General features: G+C 36.3%; 1 protein-coding gene across 1 annotated transcript; it reads left to right on the plus strand.

Annotated features, from left to right (window-relative positions):
• Window positions 1–1,084: 1,084 nt before the first annotated feature.
• LOC733324 (uncharacterized) lies at window positions 1,085–11,479 on the plus strand. Its single transcript, NM_001095635.1, is given in 11 exon segments — window positions 1,085–1,158; window positions 1,234–1,309; window positions 4,046–4,170; window positions 4,518–4,614; window positions 4,698–4,799; window positions 5,275–5,376; window positions 7,113–7,223; window positions 8,405–8,495; window positions 8,844–9,046; window positions 10,079–10,163; window positions 11,142–11,479. Coding segments are annotated over 11 exon segments (1,242 nt in total). The 5' UTR covers window positions 1,085–1,093; the 3' UTR covers window positions 11,327–11,479.
• The last annotated feature ends 3,468 nt before the right edge of the window (window positions 11,480–14,947 follow it).

Raw genomic sequence — 14,947 nt, forward strand, 5'->3', positions numbered from 1 at the left:
ATCGAAAATTTGATCGGAGTATTTGAGGTTTTCACCCCGACTACACATATTAAAGTTTTTTTTTTAATTAGAAACCATTTGAGTCGTGCATTTATTCAAGTTCATTCGTGGTCTAAAAAATCTCACAAAGCTCTAAAATTTGACCTTTGATAAATAAACCTCCTAATGTCTTCATATTTTACACAAGGGGATACTTTATTTACTATAATACTAAAGTTTAAATGAGTCATGAAATAACATCACTAAGCAACGATTATACTGGATGACACTAAGAACCATTTAAAAGGATATGATTTATATCATATTCATGGTGTTTGTGTATTATATATTGAATGAATTACCCCCTTTTGTAAAATATAAGGATATTATAAGTCACCGAGGAGTTCCATGACCAGAAATGACATCCCTAAACTCCAATTATAACTGATGGCATCATTAAGCACCATTTTAAGGACATCATTTACAGCAGGAGTGCCCATACTTTATTAATGCAATACTTTTAGTTTTGTTGTCCCATTATGATCCACATCCATAAAAGCATTGTTAGAATTGTTAGCTTTCTGTTCCATGGAAAATATTACTTAAATAATGATTTATGAGACAATGAATATTGCTGCATTTACCAAACAACTAGTTATGTAACCTTAACATAATAAATATGTGAATGAAAAGCATGAAAAAGGAGGGTGATTTAGGCAAGCTGTTTGTTGAAAGACTCTTGAGATCTACTGATCATCAACTAAAGGTCTACTAGTAGATCCCGATCTACCTTTTAGGCACCCTTGATTTATAGAATATTCATGGCTCTTGTGTATTATTTATAAATAACTACACTCGACTAAAGGTGGATTATTTTTAGATGCTGAGTATTTTAAGGCAGTGCTTTGGTTTAATCTGCACATGGTGCTGACCATGAAATTTCCCACAGGTGTACTCAAACACATTCAGTCCTTTCTATTGGCACACAGAACAAGGACACGTCTATAATTAGCCACAGAAATGTTGTGACCTGTAGTAGATATCAAGAAGCCTACAATAATCTGCCAGGCTAAGTATAAAAAGGTGCAGAACAACCACATTCTTTATTCTCACCATGTGGGCTTTACTCTTCTTGGTGAGCGTTACAGCAGTTGCTGCTGAGCCCAGAAGCTTTCATGGGTAAGAAAGAATAAGGCATATTAAGTGTTCCTAACACTGGGTTGTCTTCTTTTTAACTGTTGTTTTTTCTTCAAGGGCAAAAGTTTTTCGAGTAACACCACAAAGTCCAGAACATGTTGAACTTATCAGATCCCTGGCCATTAGCGCGCAGGTATGTTTCCCTATAACCCTGAGCAGGACATTCTGGAAGACATAGCACTTTTATTATTTATTTTAGGATGTGTTCCCTGGTTAACACAGGGATGGTTCGATGGTATTAGCTGGGTACTGATTGGTGAAAACCACTGAAATATGTTGTTTGCTAAGTTGTCATCATCTCTATCCCCATCCCCAGCACTTCTGAATTCATTCTCCAAAAATTAAAAAGTTTAGAGTTAATTTAAAAACAGAAGTGAATGCAAGAATGGGAAGAAACTGAACACGGGAAATTTTTTATTATTTTAATGGTATTGTGAGAAAATGTTTCTGTGGCTGTTTCATTTGTATTCATATTCATATATTGCATGATTATTCTATAATCTATTATGCTGTCTAAATATTAGAACAAAAAGGGGAAAGTTGTGCTCACCACTAAATTTTAAATCATTAGGCTGAGGGGACATTGAGGCTGTGACCACAAAATTCATAAAGACCAAGATCAGAAGTCCTCTGCACTCTGGAAATTTGTGGTTTCTGTGTTAGTTGCCGAGCTGGGAGATCAAGGTGAATAGCAGTATACTAGCTAACTTTATTGATTTAATCAGTTATTTGATACATGTGATCTGAACTTCATGGCAGCTACTTGTTATACATCAATCATAATATGGGGTTTTAATTCTCAGTGGATCGACCTAGGAATGTATTGGCACGAATAATGAAAATGATGGATTCATTTGTACATGTAGGTGTGTGCACTCCTCAATTTATGTGCATGCTGGTATTAACTTGAGCCTATGCACAAGTACATGACTTATTTGGAACATTTGGTGCAGTGTAGCATACTGGGGACTGAAAGGAGATATAAAGGGTGTGGGATTAAATGGGATTGTTTGCAATCTTGTGTATGCCCCCTAAAAGAAGTGACTTTATCCCAACATACCTATTGTATATATATATATTGTGCTATACATGTCGGCAGCAGGTTTATTAGCTCTGAAAATGGGACACATTGTTGTGATTAAACAGAACAACTCTTTGGATCTTTCTTAGCCAATCTGCTAAGCACTAATGTTGGAGCACTTTCAGCAACTTCTGCCTGACTCAGCTAAAAGGAAAACATGAGTATTTATTAATATGGCTCTGAATGAAAATTCGTATCTGACTTTTCGAAAAGTGTCTTTCCATATAAAAATTATCACGAGTGAACACATCCGCAGCAGCACCGGAATCAAATTGTGTGTCTATTTTTGAGCTATTAGCATCACCAATATGCCCATAGCTTACCAAATCAAATTTCAGTCACCATTACTTCATTTTTAAAAATTCACAGGAGTCATAATGTTTTCTGGCCACAGATGGATATTCAACAAATAAGAGAGCTTTGGCTTACCCAAACATAGGCAATTGTTTAGTTCTCCAATTATACAGGAACTTTCCCACATTTCTCAGTTCAAGGAAAAATGAATATTCTGTCTGTCGCTAAAGTATGATGTCTAATATAGAAATGACTGTTATGTAATTACGATTAAGTAAGAGTGAGCTAAATATACAAATTCCTGAATGGGATGATCCAATCATTTGACCCATGGGACAATGGTCAGGTCATAACTGAGGCCTAGGGAGACCTGTCAGGAGAGGACAGATTAAATGGGTTTATTTTTTTAGTCTGATAATAGAAGAATATCTTTTGCAATTTGCTCTTAATTTTAAAGTGTTAAATTGATGAGATGGAGATGAATTGACTATAATAATCATTTGAACACAAATAAGGCACCAAGATATGATAGGGTTACATTGCAGCAAAATACTAGTTTATAGAGGCACAATGGTTAAAGAGAGGGGTTACATTCTGTAGTGAGATTTTTTTTTTGCAAATTCTTTGCACATCTGGCAAGCATCTGGGGAGCCCATGCAAAGGACAGAATAAAGGCTGATGATTCTGGTGTAATATCAGAAGTACATTTCATTATCTGTTTTTATTGAGTTAGCATTCTTCAGCGCAGTCTAGATGAAAGAAAATGATGCCCCTAGATCACATTCCAAAGCATGACATGATGATTTTTTGTGTTTAGCCAGTACTCATAGGATTGTACACATAGGAGACAGGTAGAAACAAGGCTAGGTCTAAACATAGGTTCTGTTCAGTCAAGTCAGTCTACATTTGTGTTGTTTGCACTTTTCTCCTCTTGAACATTTAATGCTGAGGACAGAGCCCAGGAACAGAGCAGAAATGGGAACTTCAGAATGTTGGAACCTACTAGGCTACATCTATATCTGCCTTGGTAAATGGGTTAACTTTGGATCACCTGGGCCTACTGTAAGTGAAATCCTTCAACTTTTTATTTTAATTAAACCAACTGAAACTTGATCAGGGCATAGAAGGTTATGTGAAAACCCTTATTGTATAGACTATAGGTTATAGGCAATTTTCTACTTTACTGAATAATTATACAAACTGCGGTTGATGTTTGACTGAAGGGATTAATATTATTTGAGGAACATAACCATACTTTTGACTTACTGTATAAAATAAAGTGGTAGCCTCATAAAGTGCTTTTGGGAAGGAGGATTCTGTGCGTCACTTCCATTATGAATATGTCTGGGGGCATCAGGTTTGTTCTGCTAGTGCACACTAGTGCACACAGCTTGTGGTTGCAGTGTATTAGAAATAGAACGTCACAGAAAAATTAAGTCTTTTTTAAAGATTTCAGTATTTAATTAATATAGCTTTTCTGTGTCATTTTTCTAGCTTGATTTCTGGGTCCCCGATTCTGCAGCTTCAGTAGAACATGGAAAACGCACTGACTTCCGAGCAGACGGCCAGGTGTCATATGATGTTCAGGCGCTCATTGAACAAAGCGGAATGCCCTATGAGTAGGTTTAATTGTCACAATATTTTGCATATTGTGCTCATTCTGATTCATCTCCCAGTCTGATGGCTGGTCACTAAAGTAGATATACCATGTTGCAACTGTTTCTTTCTCTCCATGGATCCCAATTATGTATACAATACAGATATGTGAAACCTCCTACAGACAGAGGGCTAATATCACATATGTGTCTTGGTCTTAAAATAATTATATCATATAAGTATATGGACCTCTTAGGCTAGTGGGGGGGGTAAGATAATATTTTTTAATACTGGTAAGATAATGTGTAATATTCTGTATAGTCAATTTGTGATGTTCTAAAAAAGCAATTGTCATTGCTTGTGTTTGCAGAATTATGATTGATGATGTACAAGTAGCTTTGGAAAATCAACAGAACAGCAATATCCGTACTGGCCATAGCTATGATAAGTACAATGACCTTGATACGGTATGATTCAATAATATCTACCCACTGTGTCAGGAAATACACAACTGATATACTCACTAACCTAAACTTTGCCTGATCTGCAGATTAATGCCTGGTCTGCTAACATTGCTGCTCAGAACCCCGGACTTGTGTCACGTTCACAATTTGGAATCTCATATGAGGGTCGTCCAATTTATTTACTCAAGGTATTAAATGGAACTTAATATATTTATGTACACTCTATGGCATTTTACACCCTATAAGTATAGTTTTAGTGATCGTTATTAGTGCCACTGAGGCTAGAAAAAAAAAGAAAGCACACATATTTTTGTCTATACAATGTGATGTCATGAACTGATCTTTTCCACATGCTTCAGTTCATATATATTGGTGAATATACATTACATAAATTAGTGTAGCCAAATAATATCATGAGGGCCTTATTCACACCTGGCCTGGCTTTTAGAACCCTAATACATATAGAAGGGGGTTTAAAGAAATGGACTATTTGTTGTATCTGACTGCCCTACAATATAAACGAATAACCCCAGTTAAATTTCTGTTGTTTGCCATGGACATAACTATAGACATAATTGTCCATTTTAAATCAGTTATGATGTGGGAAATTGTCTAATGAGATGAAACACAATATGCAATTGAAATATCTCTATCCTGTTGTAGGTTGGAAGGCCTGGTGTGGATAAGAAAGCAGTTTTAATTGACTGTGGGTTCCATGCCAGGGAATGGATCACACCAGCATTCTGCCAGTGGTTTGTGAAGGAGGTAAGGCATTGTAATATAGTGGTATTACATTGGTTTTGCTGTCTCTGAGCTAGTGGGCATAATTTATAAAAAAATAAGGCAAGGTCCAAAGTACAAAATATGGGCAAAAAGCAGTTACTGAAATTACTGGGGTGAGTCCTGAGGCACAACTCTTGACCACATAGAATATAGCTGTAGTTTACTCTGAATGCAGTGCTACCTGCATTCAGATGTGTCTGTGTCATTATGACTGAGAAAACTGGACAATATCAGGAGATGCAAGGCCATAAAAATCCTCTATTTAACTCCTGCTATAAGAGTACAGCTGACAGACCTTTCTTTAGTGCTTTCAAATGTATTGTTGATCTGGCACCAGGTGCATTGCACAGTTTGCCCTTTCTTCTTACAGAGTTAATTAACAAGTTAAATTGCAGGACCAGCAGGAATCTGTTACTTTACAGCTCACAAATACATGGGAAAATACACAATTGTGGGAACAGGGCATTATTCATTCTGAACCTTTTATAAAGTCAAGTATATTCTTCCTATAGTGTGTGATATCTATGCCCTCAAAGCAGTAAACAGGTCAGTACAAGGACTATCTTGCTCAGAAACAGTTTAAGTGCAGGATGAGTTTAACTAGAAGGAGACAGAAAAAGTTATATTATTATAATACACAAAAGCCATGAATATCTTGTAAATTATATAGTGAATAAAGTACCCCCTCTTGTAAAATATTAAGGATATTATAAGTTACCGAGGAGCTTCATGACCATATAAAAACACAAGGCAGAGATCACTTCTAATATCCTCATATTTTGCAACTGGGGGTACTTTATTAATTATAATACACAAATTTAAGTGAGTCATGTGATAGAAATGACATCAGAACTCACCGTTTATAACTGATGACATCAGAACTCACCGTTTATAAGGATATAGTTTACAAGATATTCATGGCTTTTGTGTATTATATCCTTATAAACGACGAGTACTGATGTCATCAGTTATAAACGGTGAGTTCTGATGTCATTTCTGTCACATGACTCACTTAAATTTGTGTATTATAATAAATAAAGTACCCCCAGTTGCAAAATATGAGGATATGAGAAGTTACAAGAGGGGGTACTTTATTCACTATATTATGATAATAATGAATAAATTTTTATAAAGTGATACTATAGTCCATGGCTCTGTACATTAAATGGTTGTATACATTGAACATATAGACTACACACAAAAATATAACAGATCCAAAAGGTAAAGAGGATCCTGCTCCAACAAGCTTACACTAGTGATATTCTAAAAAATTGATTCCCAACCTGTGGGGCTGGCCAGGCCTTGAACTTTGTTAGAGGGTCTCAACCTGAAGGTCCGTAACGGTGGTATTTGGGTATTAATGCCTATTTGTTCATAAAAGATATGCCTGAAAGCTCGGTGTGAAGGGATAGTTAAAGTGATATTTGGTGTGAAAACTTTTACTGTCCTAGATACAGTTGATACACAGATCATTTTCAATAACCTTGTTATTAGCTAAGGGGAGCCCTAACCAATAGTTGGGCTTTGAAGTGTGGCTTGAATTGAAAAAGCCCAACAACCATTGCCCTGGCTGTTCTCAAGGTAAAATACCCACCCCATGCAGTTTTACTGTTAGTCTGGTACCTCTATTTTTGCAAACTGCAAAACTTAATAACTTAGAATGCAGAAAGTTATTTTCAGAAAGGTGTTTATGAATAATTATTTTTATTTTATCATAGGCGGTTAACTCATATGGCTCTGATGCCCAATTTACTGATCTTCTCAACAACTTGGACTTCTATATTATTCCAGTTCTAAATGTAGATGGTTATGTTTATACCTGGACCAATGTAAGTATTAAAGGTGTCAGGCTTCTGGTAATACTGATCAAGTGTTCAAGTGGCCCACCTAATGCTAAAAACTATTGTAGTGTCCTCCTCAATTTTACACAGAGTAGCAATGTTGCACCGTTTAGCCAAGTTTACGTTTTTGTGACTTTATCCATTACTTATTTTTACTAAATAACAGCATTACCTTGGTAGCCTTGTATATCATTATCTCATTTCCATTACCAAATATTTTAACATATGCACATTTACTAAGGGTCGAATTTCGAAGTTAAAAAACTACCATCGAATTTGATACTTCGATAGTCATAAGTATTTTTTTCGATGGAAATTTTGGCCTATTCGTTGGTCGAAGTACCCAAAAATTACTTCAAAATATAACGTTTTTGAATTCGAAAATTCACTTCAACCCTTAGTAAATGGGCCCCATATTGTATAATAAAATACCTTTCTACATGCTTTTGAATTAAATATTCTATATATTTCTTCTCTGGTACTTAAGCTTTTTGTCACAAATGTGGATGGCCAGTAAACCAACTTTATCTGTCTACTACTTATTTTGTTCACTTGTTGGGATTTTTTGACTGCTCCATATTTGCCCAAATAGCTCAGTGGGGGTACACACAAATACATAATACAAATAGTGTTTGCAACAATGCAGTCGTCTTAGCAGTGAAGAGTGGTGGCAAGCCCCAGCTATTTCTTTTTTATATATTATTTAAATAAAAACCATTACGTTGAATTAGTTTAATCAAGATATTACTGTATATGTAATTGTGGAAAAAATTACAGGTATGAGATCTATTATCTGGAATTATTGGGAACTTGGGTTGGTGGGTACTGGGATTGCAGTAAAGTGCTACACTCATGCCTTACAGCCTTTAAAATATTTAAAAAAACAGCCTAGCTTAGCATTCATCAAGCATGTGATGCTGTCTAATTACTACAGAGAAAAATAATTTATGTAAAGAATGAATAATTGTTTGTTTAATCAGGGATCTATAAAAAAGGGTAATGCCATAATTTAGAATGTACTGTATATTGGGTTTCTGGATAGTAGATACCATTCTTGTATGTACAGTATAAGTACTGATTATGATTGAACATATTTGTTCGTGAGATTAAAAATGTCCTTATTTAAAGATAACATAAATAATTCGCTCAATTTATGTACTCTGTTTTAGGACCGGATGTGGAGAAAGACACGTTCTGCTACCAAAAATAGCAAATGTTTTGGAACTGACCCAAACAGAAACTTTAATGCTGCATGGTGCAGTAAGTTTATTTTTATTTAAACAAAATAAAAATGGTTATTGGGTCCATACAAGCTGTATATGTGCACATTTGCACCCCTTAGCACTCTAAGCATTGATAAATAACCATCTCATAAATTACTCCAGAGCACTAATAAATTATTCTCTCCCATTGGAGTTGTTTACCTAATATTGGTCCAAAATTGCACCAATGGAATTATCAATAGCAACCACTCGTTTGCGTTTTGTGTGATAAAGGAGGAGGAAGGGGAGGAAATGACAGAATAATAATAATCATAGACAGTGAGTGGGAAGAACTAGGTGAGTTGTTGACCAAGTAAAAATGTATTCAAGAGTTCTTTCATTTTAGCTGGAGGCTCAACATCAAATGCATGTGCTGAAACCTATTGTGGCAGCACTCCAGAATCAGAAAGTGAGACCAAGGCTTTGGCTGACTTCATCCGAAATAATATTTCTTCAATCAAGTCCTACCTATCGATTCACTCATATTCGCAGATGTTGCTGTTCCCCTACTCTTACACCAATGCCAAGGCTAAAGATAATGCAGAACTGGTGAGTACAGTGCCAGAAGCACTTACCATTTGGTGTGGTGCTCTGTGCAGCAATGTCTTTCAACACAAAAAAAAGCATGGTAAATGCCAACAAGTCACCAGTTACCATAAGAATTAATTGGGGTCAGTTTCAAATAGGTGCATACTACAACTTTTCTCATTTTTAACCCTACCTTGGGCTATCCACTTTTTTGTCATAGAAAATCACTAATAATAATAATCATAATAATTATCATCATCATGATTCAATAAAACCATGCTATTCTTTACCAGAACAACCAGAGAAACCCTATCCATTGGCACCAGTAAAACAAAACATTTTGGTATCCAAACTGACATGATAATAAGGCAGAGCCCTTACTAAACTTTACCAAGCAATTCATTTAGAAAAAATGTATGGTATCTCTCAGAAATAGGTGTATCCATGTTTTACTTTCCAAAATAAAGGTTGTACAAATGTTTATTGTATTCACAATGCATAAATGATCAGTAGAACATCTTTTAAGAGCAGCATTAATAGGTAACTAGTATGTGTAGGCAATTATGTTTTGTTACTATATTTTGACAACTCGAAGGCACCCAGCATGATTGTTTGAGCACTACTTCAGCTTATTTGGGTGTGCAGCCAGACCCCACCCTGTTTTATGGTTGAATAGTGCTTAGCTAACAAGACCTCACTACCTAAACATATAATTATTTTTAAACAGTCCCAGTGGATGCAAAAAAAAACCTAACCAGCAGTTTATAATTGAATTCACATACTACTTTGTATTTACTATACCTATGTAGTGTAAATGTGGTATAATACAGGTATGGGACTTCTTATCCAAAATTCTCAGGACTTGGGGTTTTTCCAGATAAGGGGTCCTTCGATAATTTGGATCCCCAAATGAAAAATAAATAATTATTTAATCATTTAAATGGATCACGTACCTGTACACAGGTTTTTACTTAAATACTGTACATTTTATCTTACTAGCAATTTACATAAAGAATATTTTAAAGCAATTAACAGGATTTGTTTACGTTTTAGTATGCTGTTTCAGAGGGCGCAGTTAAACAGTTGGAATCACTCTATGGTACCATTTACACCTACGGTCCTTCAGCAAGTACAATATGTAAGTTATATAGGCTGTAAAAATGCTCAATTCTTTGCCATTCATGCTCTAAGTTCTGGTCCTCAAAGTGGTATTTATTTACAGCAGAGCCTGCAACTGCCAAGGCCACAGGGGTGCATATTGCCCAACAGGTTCTTGGTTTCAATGTATGCTTGCAAATCTGTTCATCTTCTCAGACTTTTAGATTGAACGATTTTGCTATGGGGACCCCTGATTTATCCCACAACCACATGCCATGATGTCATAACTTTCCACTAGTCAGATTTCTATTGCATCTCTTCTAAAAGTTCTGTATTATAACATAGAAAATGGGGAGCAAGCAGGATAACAGACACCACAGACAAATCACATACTGCTTCTTCTTCCATAAATTGCATACAAATTTGTTTTGATTCGAGGCAATACTTCAGTGTAATAGGAATTCAAGTATTTAGAAATAAGAGAAGCAAAGGTAGGCCAGGGTTGGCAATGATAGACGAATGCATCTTAGCAATAAGCAATAAATAGATTTAAAACACATTGTATACTGCAAAGTAATATTTGCTACTGCTAAATCTGCTATTCAGCCAGAACTAAATATATGCCACTTTAGCTTTCTGGCTCCTCTTGTAGCTTACTACAACTGAGCTTAACAACTGCTCTACATCTATGAGCAGTGACACATTTACATAGCTGTAATTCTGTTGCACTGACTGTTAACTTTGGAAGAAGGGATCCTAAGGTAAATATTGGTTACTGCAGCTCACTCTTTGCTTCTGATCAGTACTGCTAGCGCTAATGTGATAGTTATATGATAGTTCAGCTCAGTTGTACTAAACCATCCATGGCCCAGAACCCCCCAATGCCTTTCACCGTTGTCTTGACTTGCACCACCATAATTGTAACTATTTAACCATAAATTGATATAGAAATTTCCTTTGAAGCATGAAAAATATGTGTTTAAGGCTTTAATAGCACAATGACTTTTTTCACCCACAGACATTGCTGCAGGATGCTCCGATGACTGGGCATATGACGTAGGGGTTAAGTACTCATTCACATTTGAGCTTCGCGACACAGGAAAATATGGATTTATTCTTCCAGAATCCGAAATTAAGGAAACATGTGAAGAAACAATGTTGGCTGTCAAATACATTGCCAATCATGTCATGATCAATGCATAAAAACATGTAATAAAGTCCAACAACTTTATTCTTCCCAGAGAACACAGCGTGTCATCCCCTACTGCCTCTAATTATACCAATATGTCTGTTGAAATTCTTGCCAGTTATACATAATAAAATAATAAAAATACAAATAATAAAATGTGCTTTCCAGAGGTGAATAGCGTAAGCTGGACTCTTTTTACACTATAAAATAATAAAGGGTACAAAACACTTGAGTAGTTTGAAATTAAAGGAGCAATATATCAAAAAAGGAAACAATTAAATAGTTAAGTGAAGGACCACACAGGGGGTTATTTTTCCAACACTGGGCAAACAGGCATCAGAAAAGCATTACAGCCAATCACAGGTTTGCTTTCATTATTATCCTTGCAGCAGACAGATACATTCTAACTGCTGACTGGTCTTTGCCAACTAATGCTTACAGTAGGTATAGATGTATGCTAGCAAGAAGATTTAAGTCCCTTCACCCAGTCACCCACAATAATCAGTAACCCATTGTCAGTAATTTGCACAAGAAATGTACTTGCTTCATTGAGATATAAAGTATTGTCAGCTGATATTGCTCAAAGCGGTTGAGCAGGAAGCCATGGCAGGGGAGGGGCATGTGTGGTCAAGATTCGATCGGAACACTTGGGTTGGTATCTCTGTAAATGGAGTTCTGGCAACTGTTACGTATACGCTTTATGAAAAGCCATCAACTGTAAACTGAAAGCAAAGACTGTGTCTTAATAAATAGTCTCCCGTGTCATATTATATTGAAATCTTGCCATTGACCTTCTACTTGTGAAACTTAGCCTGGGTTAGGTCAATGACAAAAAACGCTCAACATAGCTTACAGTTTGTGTGACTCCAGTATTACTAAATATGTCAATCAATGTGAATTATCTAAGGAAAAACCTGTTTTATTTAAATACTAAAAATATTTCACACAAGTTCTACGTGAAGCCCGGTCAGAGAGAACTTCCCATGGAGCAGCCCATATATTTATAATCAGAAAAGCTTCCTCTTAATCTCTTTAAAAAAACATATGGGGTCAATATTGTGCATGAAATAATGTACATAGAACAACTCAAACATTAGGGGATTATTTACTAAAATTTTAATTTATTTGATATTTTTATGAAACCAAGCTTGACCAAACTCCCATCCATGATTTTATCTTATTTTTCAATAAAATAACTATAAAAAAAAAGTCGGATCAAGCATAAACCCGAATCATATGGATTGGATGCCCAAATCGCTTTATTTTTCAGGTTATTGCCCGAAAACCCAGATTAGCGGATGAAACCAAGAGCAAACCACGATATCTTCAAAATGTAAACGGGACATCTCCCATTGACTTATTCATGATCTTAGCAGGTTTGAGATGACAGAATTTCGGATTTGGACTTTTTATCGCTGTGCGGTATAATAAATCTCGAAAAATTCAAGTGTTTTTTTTCCATAAAAAAACTACATATCATTATAATATTCTTATAAAAAAAAGGTCAAAAAGCAGGCAAATTGTGTCAGTACCTCATTTTGACCAACACATTTCAAATCACTTCATTGTATACAACCCTTAAATATTAAGGGATCTAATTGGATCTATTGTCTGGAATTCTGGAGTTTTCTGGATAAGAAAAAAGGTGCTGCTGGGAGCATTTTCATATCACCGCTGAAAAGGCTAAAGGCCTCAATTGCCCTTGGGTTGGTACAGAATCCCAAAACACAAGGTGTATACTAAATCCTCATTGAGTTTTAACTCTCCTTTTAGCACTAAAACAGTGCGAATGTAGTTTGAAAGTGGGATAAATTGATATCCCAGGTAGAGCACTGATACATTGCAAATCTCCTCCCCACCTGTGCCCTCAAAAGAATTTTGGAGAAAATTCCAGTGAACCCAATCACCCTCTATTTTGACTTATACCCAGATATCCTCAATATAGTAATTGGGGTGCAGTATATTATCACCCCATGTTGAACTGGCCCCCTGGGATACCCAGAAAATTCAAGGTGTGCCCAGGTGTCTCTTTCTTATTTTGTCATGGACATGTGGCTCTTCCTCATTTGTATGAAAGAACAAAGAGGAGAAATGGATGAAAGGATGAATAATAGAGTGTAAGGAGAACCAATTCAAATAAAAGTGAAGAATAAGCAAAATAGCTTGTCGAGTGGGCCTTCAGTCTAACGTCTCCTGGTGGGCTCCTGGTATTCCAGTCTGACACTGTCTTGGCAACCCAACAGTAAATCTACCTTTCCTTGCCCTTTAATAATCATTTTTTAATATATCATACATACAGGAATACTATGAGCTGTACTACCATTTCAAACGCAGGCTGTGTATTTGGATTCCCAGCATTAGTTTATATCATCATCTCCTGCATGGACTGATGGTTTCCTCCCAATGATGATATAAAACATAAAGATAATGTCATGTTTTGGAATATTAGTTCTTTTAGTATATTTTTCCTACTAGCAACTCCAACCAAGCTGGATCCAGAGCAGAACGGCCAGATTTTGGGGTAACAAGAATCTGTCTAAATGGCCTTGTTTACCACTACAATGTGTTGTAGCCCGCTCGCACAACCCTGGCCTTCAGTACTTCAGCGCCTGGTTCACGGTGTTGGAGGGATCGGCACCCTCCTAAGCAGACTCTCCAAAAAAAACACTGGCACTCAAAGGCAGGTAACGGCAGGGTTATACCCTTGCGTATTTATTCTGCAAATGTGCAACGTTTCGGGGTCAAACCCCTTTGTCAAGCTTATGCTTGACCAAAGGGGTTTGACCCCGAAAAAAAAAAACCCCTATGCTTGACAAAGGGGTTTGACCCCGAAACGTTGCACGTTTGCAGAATAAATACGCAAGGGTATAACCCTGCCGTTACCTGCCTTTGAGTGCCAGTGTTTTTTTTGGAGAGCTTGTTTACCACTAACCATGGATATTACATACGGTATGAATGAAGCACTAAGCATTCCAGTCATGTTTCAGATGCAAAGTTCCATTTTTTCCTGCATGCCAGGTATATGCCAGTATAGTGTGGTGCCTCTGGGGATGATTTACTTGTTTTCACAGGGTAGATCTGGGGGAGAATCAGAAAAGTGGAGTAAAGCTAAAGTTGAGGAAGGGAGGAACAGTTATTGACATTTAGAGAGTACCACTCAGGTATTGTAATATATATGGTATAGTGTATCCTTCATTCTAATTAGGGTCACTTATAAAATTTCATTTATAGTTGGATACACCCATGTGTCATATGGTTTATGTCTGTTGTCTATTTTAGTTTGACAATGTCAGCACATTTCTTACTTGGTACATCAGATGCAGGCGTCTAGCTTTTCAGCATGAAAGAATCCATGCGGCATTCTTATGGTATGTTTACAACTAACACATTACATACATTGTGCTGTGTAAATGAAAACGAGAAATTACTGTATTTAACAAATAATTAAAATAACATGAAAATGGAAAAGAATTTAGAAATAGTCGGTGTCATATTTTAGACTTTATTAGTAACATTTTGCTTGCCTTATTAACATCCAGGTTTGACTGGGGCATCCAAGGCTCACCAGGGCTGACTTCATGGGACCTCCTCCTGGTGCCCCCTTCCCATTTGCCCTATATCTTTTACCTCCCATT

The sequence above is a fragment of the Xenopus laevis genome, chromosome 5L, assembly GCF_017654675.1.
Source record: "Xenopus laevis strain J_2021 chromosome 5L, Xenopus_laevis_v10.1, whole genome shotgun sequence".
NCBI lineage: Eukaryota > Metazoa > Chordata > Amphibia > Anura > Pipidae > Xenopus > Xenopus laevis.